Below are 13,803 nucleotides of genomic sequence, written 5' to 3'. Positions count from 1 at the left end.
CCCCCTCAAGCTCACATTACACCTGATTGGCTCTAAGGCATTTGTGATCTATACAGATCATGCGCCGTTGCGCACAGCGACATCGTTACCACGTTTCTCACAAAGGATAGAAAGATACCTAACCCTCTTTGCTGAGTTTGCCTTCGAAGTATGGTATAAGCCGTATCGGCTTTGAATGCCGGATGCACTTTCGCGTCGCCCTGACAATTAAGTGTAGAGAGTCACCGCAGTGACGTCGCCAATTGTTAAGGCACTTCGTACGAATCAGACGTAACATGTGTTGCGCCCTTGAGAGATTCGGGAAGCAATGAGTTAAAGCTTTCAGACAATACTTCATTGAGGTGCGCGATAACACGCCTGCACCGCTGTGTCTTATACCAAGGATTGCCGTGTAAAATTAATGAACCAGAGTTTGGTGATGCCTACCTCAATTTACAAAATACTGCACGAGGCACATGATACCCTTTTGGGCGGCCAACTTGACGAAGGAAAAATATAATGCTCGGTGAGCTCTATGTATTGGTTGCTAAACGTGTATATGAGCACATCTACAGACGCGTGTGATGTGATTTAACACTCGCCGTATGCAGTGGTATCTTTAGCCAGCCTGTCGGTTACGGTATAGTGTTGACTGTAATACATGTGTTCTTTGGTATTCCAAAAGATTAGCCGGTTATGTCAAAAGTATGGTCTTTGTGGAATGTCCCACCAGAATGCAATATCGTCATCGGCGAGGAAAAATTTAAGCTTTCTCGGCAAACATATTAACCGAAATGGCTTGACGATAGCAGTTACATAGGATCGGGATCTGCGCTCTAAAGCGAAATTTTAGCAAGTATTATATAAAAGTTTTGGTACTGGGTTTGATATGCCAGTCGCTTACCATTCAAAACACATGGTCGGACTGAATAAGGCGATTCCGTTGTGAAGGATTGCCTCCTAAGAACACCGTGGCGTTGAAGCAAGATACTCCAGCTCATGTAGTTTGCGCTGAAAATTGCATTACATGCTCACAAAAGCTTTTATATCAACAGTCTATTAAACCTCCGAAGAGCGTTTTACCTCACCACGTAGTGGATCAGTATCAGGGATAGGATGTCGATCAAAATCAATTAGCTGAAATCACAAATCACTCATCTTTTTCACGATGAGATTGGGCGTCAAACGCAGGATGCACAATACTGCGGCGGTGAAGCAAGACAATCAAAAGCAATACGCTAATGCCAGAGACAGGCAAAATATGCTATGAGCAAAAATTCTTAATGTTTCAATTTATTTACCAACCCATGCAGTCTCGGCGTTTGGAAGACCAAATTACGACCGTACTACAATGGACTGTTTGCAGTCATAGCAAAAAAGGAATTGATTATACTCTAAACTTCCCAAAGATAATGCGAGCACACCCAGGGCTATATGTGGGCCCACTGAACAATACCACATATCCTGTGAGAAGCAGAAGACCAGCTCGACCGATTCGTCTGTAAAAGCAGCAAACTTTGGTAGTGGCGTGGCGTCTCAATTCACTTTTGCTTTACGGCGATTTGGTAAAGCAATTGCTTTGTGGGTGAGCTGAAAATTGGTTTTGCACGACAAACGTTTTCGTTACATGACCAAGAGTAGGCTTGGAGCTGATAATAAATGGTGTCGTCGAAACCAGCGCGATACTTTTTCGACGATTCAGCTACGAACGGCACATTGATCATTGTCCGAGTATCTAATAGTGCGCATAATGTACAAGCAAGCCTAATGTTAAACAAGAATCACTAGTGTACTACGCTAGAGCATAAGGCTGCATACATTCAAAAACGTTTCGTTTCAAGTTGCAAGCGCTGAAACCAATTACACAAATCTCCGCTTTGGCTACCCAGCAAAGCTTGATGCCCTGCTACCACAAAACGTAAACGATGTTTTTCGTGTATCTGCGAGGTAACATGACACGACATACAATCACAGAAATGGGAAGACATCACATCTTCAGCGCGTAAGCAAAGACACAAAGCCCACACTAGTGCAAAGTGTATCACTTAACAATAAAACGACACTTCAAGCTAATTTGAATTTAGAGCATAAAACAATTTAAGTTTTCCACCAATCATCTCTTTTTGAGCAAACAATCTCGTTTTTTTATGGGACTTTTGTAGTTTCTTAATGTTATATTAGGCTTTTTGCCGCAATTTCAAGATCACAAATGAAAATATCTATATGACATAGATCCTATGCGGCTTTCGTATTCTCGCAAAGCGTTACGTTACGTGCTGTTGTGATGAAAACTAGAAAGTCAGTGTGGGAATCAGTAGCTCGATTTGGTCATTTTTCGCTGACTGCAAATATCTGACTTTATGACAGAATATTGTATATTGTTACAAATTGTAGTAAATGCTCTCTATATTAGTGTCATCATGTGTTGAAGATAATAAAATGATACCTTAGATTCCTGGAATCTATGGACGACCTTAAAGTAACACTCCTCTCATCTCCGGCCCTCGATGCCTCCATCCTCCCCACTGCATCTCCTTCCTCCTCTCCACCTCATCGATCTTGTCAATTTCGCGACTTTAAACAGCATGATCGTCATTCTCTTCCCACCTGGATGTACCCTCCAGTAGGTGAGACTCGTCGTGTCATCGTACCTCCCCATTCAATTCAAGCCACACGTGTTCGTCTTGAAGCTCCAAAAGATCATCTTGGTGAGTGGCCTTCAACTGCCATTTGTGGAAATGATATTCTGGCCAGTGTCCTCTACTCATCGGGTATCGTAGCTGCCAAAGCCGGCAAGTTAACACCCTTAGCGCAAGTTTTTGTAGCCTTTGTGCTCTACCTCTTTCGCTCGATTTACGAAGAAGCAGTGACTGCTATTCCTTTAAATGGAGGTTCATATAATGTTCTACTTAATACAACATCTAAGAGAACAGCAGCAGTCGCTGCAACGCTTGGCATTATCTCGTACTTAGCTACGGGGGTTGTCTCGGGTACTTCTGCATTGCGATATCTCGACACTCAGATTGAAGTGAGTGTTGTGTCCGGTACAGTGATGCTGCTCTTTCTCTTTGCAATTCTTTCAACCATTGGTATTGCTGAAAGTGCTTCCGTGGCATTAATTATCTTCATTGCTCATGTGATGACATTGACATTATTAAGCGGATTCTCTCTCTTCTACGCAATACAACACCCAAGTATCTTTTGGCAAAATATGAACACAGAGTTTCCAGATATCAACGTAGCTGGTGATGTGATTAAAGGGAATGTTTTAACTGGAATTTTCTATGGCTATTCGTCAGCTATGCTTGGTATTACAGGGTTTGAAACCTCTGCACAGTTTGTTGAGGAACAAGCACCTGGAGTTTTTCGAAAAACATTACGGAATATGTGGATGTTTGCCACATTTTATAATCTACTCTTGTCTTTCTTAACTCTAGGAGTTTTGCCATTAGAAGGTCCTGGTGGGATCTATCACAATAAAGATATTGTCTTAGCAACAATGGGTCGTGTGGCAGCTGGCAAGTGGTTAGAAAGTTGGGTATCTATTGATGCTTGCGTAGTGTTAGCCGGAGGTGTCTTAACATCATACGTGGGTATCACGGGTCTTGTACGTCGGTTAGCATTTGATCGCGTCCTTCCAGCATTTCTCACATATACAAATCATTCTCGTGGTACAAATCATTACATCATCCTACTTTTCTTTGCACTACAATCAAGTCTTGTCATATTGCTTCATGCTGATTCCACAGTTCTCGCTGGAGTATTTACATTTGCGTTTTTGGGTGTCATGGCTTTATTTGCCTTTGGATGCATGTTGCTCAAACTTAAACGTGAAGACATTCCACGAGACGTGCATGCTCCGTGGTGGAGTTGTCTTTTTGGCTTTGTAATGGTTCTACTTGGTCTTTTGGGTAATCTTCTCGGAGATCCTGCAATATTTACATACTTTGCACTCTATTTCGTGGTCTTTGCGTCAATAATGTTCGTCATGCTCGAACGTGTCTTTATTCTTCGAATCTTGCTGTATGTTATGCAGCAGTTTTTTCCGTCATATGAAGAAAACGCACATGACGTAACAATAGTGGAGTCACAAGGTAAAGTTAAAGAACGAATTCGAACTGGAGCTAAAGGAGGCCGCACAATTACGGCTGTACTTGAAGAAATTCATCTTCCCCCAATTGTTTTCTTTCTCAAGGCATCCAACTTGCCATTACTTAATAAAGCGATTCTTTATGTGCGTAATAATGAGCAGACACACAACTTGTATGTAGTACACGTGAGTGAGGATCTTAATCTCGATGAAGATGCCAGTGCTGAAGTGACAGAAGCTGATAAACAACGACGACAATTAGAACGAGAAAACGTAGAAGATATGCGAGAAATGACTCGTGTATTTGATCTCACGTATCCAAAACTCAAGATCGACTTTGTGCATGTTTGCGGTTCAACTTTTGATGCAGCTCTTGTCCATTGGTTATCCGAAGAATTAAACATTCCACCAAATATGATGTTCATTCGACAGCCTGGAACGAAGCATATTCATCAGATCGCAGCACTAGGTGTTCGTGTCATTACTGGATAAAGTACAATAACTCGACTGTAGTCCCGAAGAACAAGAACAAGATTTCATGATAAATAAAGATCAGTATAAATCTATTACAAAGAACTTTTTGTCTCATCACTACATGCTACGTAAATATTTGTCTATAATGAATTGTTTTTCATGCTACTTACACAACATGAGCTGCCTGAGTTGATGCAGCTGATAAAGTTGTAGATTGCTGGGCATTTGGGACAATAAGTACATCTGACGGACGTTTTCGATGTCGTAATGCAAGTCCGCTAATCTCAAATTGATCAAGCAATTCAGAGCTATTGAGATACTTATTCCCAACATTAAGCAAATCACACTTGAGCAATCGATGTGAAAATTCTTCATCATCTAAAAGAATTCGAGCCAAGTGATGAGGCTTAAAATGTCTTTCAATATCTGCTTCTCTGCTTTTGCCTCCAAAAAATATTAACAATGCCATCATCATTAACATTGTACATCCAACAAACGTAAGTATAGCTGAGAGTTGAGGAACTGAAAGGATGATATCCATATATTTGACATTGTTATCAAATACAAGTGATAAGTCATTTGTCTTTTGCTTGACTACACCATGTTGAAAGAGCCAAAACAAAGCTGATTGATAAGCTGGTTGCAATGATCGTTCAGAATACAAATGTGATGTCTGTACTCGATCCATAAACATACCACGTTCACGTTCACAATGCGAGCCATCGACTGGAGTCCAACCACTTGAGTCTATAAAATTATACGGAAAGACGAAATCACTTTTAAGAATGTCACTCATATCCACTTCTTGCACATTAGATGTCACTAATGGAGTCCATAGAAGTAGAGATGGCGAGTATGATGACAAGTTGCTCACAGGTACATGGTCACGACTAAGAATTACTTCTCTTGAATCATCGTAAAGAGGAAAAACAAGACCATGACAGGTTTTTGCTTCACACGATGCATGATATTTAGAAGCCAAATCAGTCGTTTCCCACGACAACCGACCAGCTGTAACTTGGTAGATTTGTCGTGCATTCGTTAACATAACAATCGTAGCTTCTGTATTCGAATCATTTACGATCGAAGAGCTGATTGCATCACCAACAATTCGCTTTGCAAAGCTAAGGACTAAGACTGAATCAGTTGAACGAACTGGACATTCATTGCCGTCAATACTCATTGTCGCCTCGATATCTTCGTCACCATTAGCATTCAAACAAATCGGTAAAGCTCGAACTTGGCTCCCTTGATCAACAGGAGCTGTACTCATCGTCGCTCCGACAGGACTCACGACACATCCATTGCGACCACACTCTTCCTTTGCATTAATCTCATATAGACCGTCAAGAGCTTGAGTTCCATAGACTACAGAAGCAGTCGTATCATCTTGCAATCTCACTTCACGACGTAAATACTCTTTTTTCATCGGAATCTCTAAAGTTACACCTTGAAACATCACTTGACCACTGTCAGTTGTCCATGGAAATTGTACAAACTCTATCTTGGTCTCTGCAATACTAAAGTTTCTCAAATGCACACGAGCATTGACAGCACGATTTAAAGTCACATTTGTAGCTTTCAAAAGAGCTTCTACATCACCATTTGACGAAGAATTCAAATCAAGAGACAGCTCCATCAAACTTGCATTCACTTGAACATCTTGTGGACGAAAGAAATCGTCCGTCGCACGCAAAGCAAAAGTCATGAGATTGCGTGCAGCAGTCAATTCCATGGGCATCGTTACTTTTTGAAGCGACGTATTATCGTTTTTCATTGATATTAACAACGTATTAGTGTCTGTTTTTGCTGGTGCAGATGGAAGAAATTCACTTAGCCATTGACGAGAAGGAAAGCCATAATCAACCTGTGCAGGAAGTCTTTGTGGAGATGGTCGAGTGCACTGTCCTCGTGCATTCTCCGCTGTGGCTTCAGCCATTTGCATAGCATTTCGAAGAATCGTATCGAGACTTAATGTCTGATCTCTTGTCTCAATTGAATTTCTTTCATACTGTGCGAGATCACTATCGTTGATCACTGCATCCACTCGTGCTATTTTTTCACTCACATACATTGCCATCATTCCATTCAACAGTAAATAAAGTACCACATTACCAAGCAATGCCAATGCAAATCGAGAAGTCTTTGAACTTGTTTCTTCCATTGATACTTGCGTTAGAAAACATAATAATACTGCCGGTACTACAGCAGTGACCAAACCTATCAAAGGTTTCACTAGAATTGACAGGACTAACCCAAGAATTCCATTATATACGTCAATCTCTGTTCGTGGCTTGATGTCATTAGTAAATACTCGATACGATTTCAATACAATTCCATCTTGTAAGAAATACATTGAAATGATAATGAATGATACACCAATAGTTGCTGTGATGAGAATTCGTAAACGTTGGAGTCGAACAAGTAACGGGACAGCATTCGGTGCAAGTTGTCTCTGGTATAAAAAGTCTTTAGCTGCAGATCTGACTGAAGGGGACTCAACATCAAACATTCGACTGCCATGACTGTGACTTGTTTGACTATAATTTGAACTTCTAGACTGCGATAACGAAATTTGAGAGACTTCTAAAGGTGATTGCATCGTCACTAAGTCTTTCAGTGAAGACTTGACTTACAATGCCAAGTTGGGAGTGACGAGCACAAAATGAAAGATGATAAGACTTTTTAATTGGAATTGAAAGGACAGGCTGGCGTGTGCAATATGGTCCAGAATAGAGTTTGAGCAGATGGACGATAAGAGCACAAGTGGCCAGCTAAGTGAACGCTGGAAAGGGCAGATCTGATTCTTAATAAAGGAGAGACAATTCGACTTTTTTTTTAAAATCTCGAATTTTATTGGTGAGTGTAGAAAAGTTTAGAATTCGGAAAGAACACAACTTCAGCCTTTCTTGACAGCAAGAGCAACGAACATTCATTACGATCTTTTTTATCTTGTAGAGACACATGAATTCTTATGACATTTGAAGTTCAAGAAAATTTACAATTGACATCAATGCTCATCATCAATGGAAACAGAAGGGAGAACGATTTCTTGAATTTCAAGAGGGAATTGACCTTACATGATGAATAATCAACTGTAGTATGAAATTTGGAGGAAAATGTATTTTATTCTTAACTTGAATCAATACCTAGAACATAACATGTACGAAGCAATGTGGCAATCATTCCGACAGATTATATGGCTATACGATCTTCAAGTGAATTTTAATTGCTTAACATAAGTAATGCCAACACTCTTGTGGGTGAAGTTGCATTCTTCTCACCACATGTATATGACCCTTTATGAAACAACCTTATGCTACAATATCGTCTATGTCACGTAGGAACGAAACCGAAGCGGCCACAAGTGCTGTGATCCACTTGTCTTGATGATGCGTGCGTGATGATTTAAGCCACATATCACGTCGGAATACCTAAAACAGAGGTAGTTGTACAGGCCACTACAGGTGTTTCTCTTTAATTTATGGCTCTTCACAGTAGTACACTGAGGGTACTCCAGACCTTATTGAGGGGTAGAAAGAGCGGACGGTTGACATAATCTGTACGCTCTGTTCTCCAGGTGTGGGAATTGCGCAGTCTTCGACGCGAATGTTATGACCCTAGAATTACAAATTTGATAGTTTACATACATGTTGACCTGATCCTTGAATCGCGCCATCAAAATGTCACTAATTTTATTTTCTGTATTTTTATTGTCAAACGTGTCTGCCATTGCTTTTTAAGTCTATTGAGAAACTCAGGCAGTACGACGTCAGCTCTGGGCTTAATATCCAAGATATGTATGTATTCAGTAAGAAACAAAGTGCAAAAAAGGCATCGCTGGACTTCACGATAAGAAAATTATAGCGTAAGAAAGATCGGATACGTGCGTGGTACGCATTGAGATGTAATTATGTACAGAACCTAAAAGTTAAGTTCTAACAAAATTAAAACTGGTGTGTAACCTCAACATCAAAAAGTTAAAACCATCAAAAAGAAATATTTTTCATAAACATGAAAAAGAAAAGACAAAATTCATGCTGGAGAGAAAACCTGCTTGTCATGCGATCGAAACGATTCCTTCTATCAAACAAAAGTCACACAATGTCGTTGAATTAGAAAAAAAATAATTTACTTGCAAGTACTAAAACGTACCTCAACAGGTGGAGGAGATGCAAGTTGATTTTGTTCATTTGGATCACTCATTAGTCCTTGATAATCCGGTTCTAGTGGCTCACGTTCTAACAATGCTGGTTGTAAATAAACATTCTCCAGCACATGTTCCAAATCATTCAATTGACGTGAACGACGTGAGTCAATGATCACAGCTTGATCTAATGGTAAATTAAGTGCAATTCTCGGATATCGTGATGACACAAATAAATGAAATGCCAAAGTTAAAAATGGTAAAATGATGGAAAGAGTAGCAGGTAATGCCACTTGTTTTGTCGCCAAGACAGATGCCATAATAATTTGCGAAAAAATGAGTGCACCCACAATAAAACGATACAACGATGGAAAAAAGGTACCAGACGTTTGAGTCGATGGTTCATAGACACAAATGACAGCCCAGCGATACACAAAATCCGAAAGTATTAGATACACAAGTGCAAAATAATTCAGAATTGGTGCAATTGCACAAAAAACTAATACAAGCATCAAAACCAAAAAATACTCGGAAACTTGATCCGATGCACTAAAATCTCCAGGATTCGAAAGTGATGTAAGTCCAAACCACGGAGATGCACGTTCACGTGGAGTTAATTTCGGTGCAAAGACTTGATAGATAGCAGCTTTTACTATCGGTGTGACACGTAATAATTCAAGCGTTAAATTTAATCCTATCTTGACTAAAAGATAGGTGATAAAAAACGAAGATTGAACTGCAACAGAATCACTAATTAAAGTGAGAATTGCACTTGCATTTAAATCAGTATCACTTGATCCAATAACAGCATCAATAACTGTACCCCCAATAATTGGAAGTAAGAATGTCACGTAAATTTGATAGATCACAAGTTTGTTAAGTAATGAAGCATTTACTTGAGAAGCAAAAGCATGTCCTTCACGTTTTGAAAGAAGACCAAAAATTATTGGAGCCAATGCAGTCATTACAGCAAGCATTAAAGGTGATAATTGTTCCAATAATGATTCCACCCATGGATGATCATTTGTTGTTCGTTCAAGCCATGCCCACTCTTTTTCAAGTGTTGATACTTTGGCTAAGGATACAACTAAACCTGTTGGAATTGTCCACAATAAAATAATTGCAGTACTAATCGCAATCGAGATCATAAACCACGTATCTTTGGTATTTTTCGATAAACCAATATTTTCCCAAACCACATCGTCAACATGAGCTGCAGGTTCCACAATCATTTGCGTTGGATGAGCACTTTGTAAGATTTGAGTACATGATTGCACGGCTTTTAAATGACGAAACGTAACAAATCCTGCAGGTCGCATAATACCAAGATCTTTTTGATCTTGACGTTTTAGACTCTTGATATACTGACTCTCCACTGCATCTTCGTCAACTTCATTGTCTTTAACCATTAGATCAATACTACTACCAGTAATCACATCAGGATTAGCTCGAACATCATCATCATCACCACTTGATTCGACCAATTGACGAGTTACTGCTGCTTGATTACGTAAAATCACACGAACTTCTTTTTCCACAGCTTTGTTTAAATCATTCAATTGATCTTGATATAATTCAACAGCATCCACTTTATCACCTCCAATAAGTGCGTCAGTTGTCATCACACGTTCTCCAGTTTTAGCACATTGTGCTAACGTATGTTCTAATTTATCACGTACTTTGACACGCTCAGCCACAAGTTTTTCTAAATCACGACACTCAAGAGCCACATAAACGTGAAGTACAGACTTTGGATAGAGCAATTCAAAGTAATTTCGCAATGTTTGTTGCGTACAAAGATGCGAAGGTAATCCATTCACAACAACTGTATACTGTTGAGTATGTTTTCTTGACATGTATTCATGACGTCGTTTAATATATTCTTTATATTCTTTCCATAACAAATAACATGTTGTGAATGATACAAGATACATCGTCATTACAGTAAACCAAAAGCGCCACATTTGATCAGTAGTTAAATGAGATAATGTCATACGATATAACGAATCCAAAGAATCGCGTTGAGCATAATAATAAATGGGAAAGTTTGCCGTCGAGCACATTATGCCAACAATTGTTACTTTTTCACATAATCGTAAGAAACGTAAGAAAAATAAAGTATCCATACCACAAGATTCCAAAATTTCATCATCTCGTGTAAGAAAAAGTAATGTCATCCATCGAAAAGCTTTCGTCTCACGACATTTCGTGACAATTCGATTCACAGTCTCCGGTTTTTCTTCACGACAATAATATGCACGTTGTAACTTCATTCGTCCAATCTCAAAAGCTATCCATCCCAAAGCACCAATAACAAAGTACACCCGCATACCATTTAGAATGGTTTTTGACGGTGTTAAATCTTCAGTAGCCGCGGCATCAGTCACATTTGCAGCAGCACCTCGTACGTCTGTCATGGTTTTGGTGGTGTTTGTAGTTTATTTCGACTTGGAACGACTGTAGAGCGTTGAAAAATGGACGTTAGAGGGTGAGTGAGTTACTAGAGATCGGTATAGAAAACCGTTGGCTGGAAAAATATGTACTGGTTACAAAAAACAACCCTATTTTTTAGGGTTAGTAAATACATTTGAATACAGTGTTAAGATAAGTTGTTTGTAACTTTTGGGTTAACAGCTGCATAATAGTGACGAAAAATGGGCTTTCTTAGCCACTATGTGTGATAAAAAAATATAGGGAGATTGCAGGAACGGGACATAAGATATTACAAATCGGATGTGGAAATTTATATCGATTTACTTATGACCTGTACTTTTAGTGTATGCGCTTTAGCAGGATGTCGTTTTGGCAGGAAATCAAAGTCATAATAAGTTAGTTCGACTTTCTCGAATGAAAATTCAAAAGCTACTTGGTCTGACCAGCTACTTGCATAAGTATTGCACGACTTACTTCGATAGAAATGGCCTTAATAAACTCTGCTTAAATGATGTTGGTATGTAATAGAAAATACGGTGTTCTAGACTGTTCTGGATAGCCTCATTCCTATCAACTCAACAACCACATAGATTTCACAAAAGTACAGAAACAATTAATAACATTGTGCGACGATGTACGGACCAAAATTGCACTTATGTTCCTTAGACTTAGATCAAAGCTCTGAAAGCTGTGGAAAGTATCATGATGGGACACCACGAGAAAGCACCACAACTAGTACGAGATGGGAGCGAGGAAGGATAAGCTGGGCGGATAGCCTTTCCAAAGGCGTCATATAGGAAAGCATAATTTTACAGTAAAACTTATATTTTTAGCTCCATTTTTCTAGCCTCAATTCAGTAAAAATTGTTCTAAATTCTAGCAGGTGTGTATTCAAAACTGGAAATTAATGTTAATACACTAAATCATGGGTTCTGACTTGGTTGGGACACGTCTAAGAGTTTGTATCACTAGTTTGATTTCGAAGACGTAGATGTTTGCGCCTCAATCTAAATGCGATTCACGAAATCATTCCTAGTCGATACGGCATTATCCTCCAATCTATAAGTTACGTTAAAAAAATAAATGAGCTATGTGCTACGTAAATTGCGTCTAGCCGAGCTTGTCATGAGTCGAGAGCCCCACTTTGCCGAAAGCAGAAGCGCTTCTGGCACGGGCACGACAGCACGACAGCTTTGTTGTCGGGTACTAGGTAAACTTACAATTTTGGTGACAGAATTGCTAGTCTTGAGGAAAGCTCAGAAGGTAGAATTTTTCATATATCTTGGTGTCCAAATCGTATCTCTGATGGAACAAAGGTTGGCTACTGGATCATCTGTTGAGGCAGATATTCATGGTCATGAGCTAGGATCTCATATACTACTTCTGCTGAGTCGAAGAGGGCAAGTGTGCGTAGCGGCCTCAACTTTTGATCACGGTCTTCCCGACATGCAGGAGTAGAAAGACCGTGCCTTGCCGTTACTAGGGGCGGTTCACCGCTTACAAGGTTATCTAATGTAGTGTCAGACATTGACATCACGGTGTTGGTACTGACATATCGGACACAGAGTTGAACTTATTATTAAGTTCATTTCGAGGAACCCTTGAAAAGTTTTGTGTGCTAGGAAAGGGAGAGTCATTCATATTTATACGGTGCCAATTAACCATTTGCTGAAGAAAACGTCGCAATAGTGTTGCCTTCGGATCAGTGGTCCACAAAAGAATCGACTTGGTCTGGTCAAAAAGGAGTACTACAAAACATCTTGACAGCTTTTCGAAGGAATAGTGTGTCGTCATGAAAGCTTCATTTACTAAATGAGTTTTCGTATTGGTGGTGAATTCATGCGTAGGAAACGGTAGAGGTGGTAAAAGAATTGTTAAATTATTTGAGTGCTTACGGTCGCCATTAATTTGACGATTACGCCAAATTCAAGGCAGAATGTGCTGCAGAACAGCAATAGTAGGCTTCACAAAATCGGTGTCAGCATCTGCGACCGGACTAATCATAGCACTAGAATGTCCTAATAGATGATTGGTTTGTCGTGCGGTCATGTGCGTAGCACTACTTTTTAGACCGGAGGAGTTGCGAATGCCACATAGGGACACTATGTATGTAAGCTTGACGATTTGGGTATGTCAAAGGTTATTTAGGCATTCAGATAATATTGAAGACATTGATAGCTTAGAGCTTGCGTGGGTTTTCCCTTCAATCTAATAGACGATCTCATCGTGTAGTGGCCAGCCACACTGGAGCGCTATCAATCGTGGTCTGACTGTGTGAGGTATCCGAAAAATCTCCAAGTAGAAAATTGTAATCTCAGGAAATCACCATTGCCATCATGCAGAATCGCTTTTGCATGGGCACGAAGCTGGAACAACTTGATTATAACTCAAATTAACAGCAATAGTGTCGCTTAGAGCCTTGAGCAATTTCGAAACGCAAGCGATTGTCTATCGTGGTCTCAAGGGTTTGCCCTGGGTAATCTATGTACAGCTTTTAACCAAGATTTACAGCTATTTTTGGTTGGTCGGCAGCCGCGATTTGGATAATTAGATCCTGTGTTGACCACTAAATACGTCTTAGTGCCACTGTCGTCGTAAAACAAAGTAGGGCTTTATTTGTATGTCAGGGTCGACAATGGTCTTCCAAGCTGGGTGTAGATAGAACCATTTGTTGTTCAAC

The 13,803-nt window shown here is 39.8% G+C and overlaps 4 protein-coding genes across 4 annotated transcripts; 2 read left to right on the top strand and 2 right to left on the bottom strand.

Moving 5' to 3' along the window:
* Window positions 1-2,443: 2,443 nt before the first annotated feature.
* PHALS_00684 (uncharacterized protein) lies at window positions 2,444-4,561 on the top strand (the record flags this gene model as incomplete). The annotated part of the gene is made up of 1 exon (XM_024730404.1): window positions 2,444-4,561. One exon carries the CDS (start codon window positions 2,444-2,446, stop codon window positions 4,559-4,561), a length of 2,118 nt encoding a protein of 705 aa, XP_024580684.1.
* A 148-nt stretch (window positions 4,562-4,709) lies between these two features.
* On the bottom strand, window positions 4,710-7,145 carry PHALS_00683 (uncharacterized protein; the record flags this gene model as incomplete). The annotated part of the gene is made up of 1 exon (XM_024730402.1): window positions 4,710-7,145. One exon carries the CDS (start codon window positions 7,143-7,145, stop codon window positions 4,710-4,712), a length of 2,436 nt encoding a protein of 811 aa, XP_024580683.1.
* A 1,433-nt stretch (window positions 7,146-8,578) lies between these two features.
* PHALS_00682 (conserved hypothetical protein) lies at window positions 8,579-11,107 on the bottom strand (the record flags this gene model as incomplete). Its single annotated transcript, XM_024730401.1, has 2 exons — window positions 8,579-8,626; window positions 8,699-11,107. 2 exons carry the CDS (start codon window positions 11,105-11,107, stop codon window positions 8,579-8,581), a joined length of 2,457 nt encoding a protein of 818 aa, XP_024580682.1.
* Window positions 11,108-13,170: 2,063 nt separating this feature from the next.
* PHALS_00681 (uncharacterized protein) lies at window positions 13,171-13,393 on the top strand (the record flags this gene model as incomplete). Its single annotated transcript, XM_024730400.1, has 2 exons — window positions 13,171-13,251; window positions 13,307-13,393. 2 exons carry the CDS (start codon window positions 13,171-13,173, stop codon window positions 13,391-13,393), a joined length of 168 nt encoding a protein of 55 aa, XP_024580681.1.
* Window positions 13,394-13,803: the final 410 nt, after the last annotated feature.

This window comes from Plasmopara halstedii, assembly GCF_900000015.1.
Source record: "Plasmopara halstedii genome assembly, contig: Scaffold_1211, whole genome shotgun sequence".
In the NCBI taxonomy this organism is placed as follows: Eukaryota; Oomycota; class Peronosporomycetes; order Peronosporales; family Peronosporaceae; genus Plasmopara; species Plasmopara halstedii.
The sequence above is the reverse complement of the archived record's forward strand: the minus strand, read 5'-3'. Positions and strand labels throughout refer to the sequence as shown.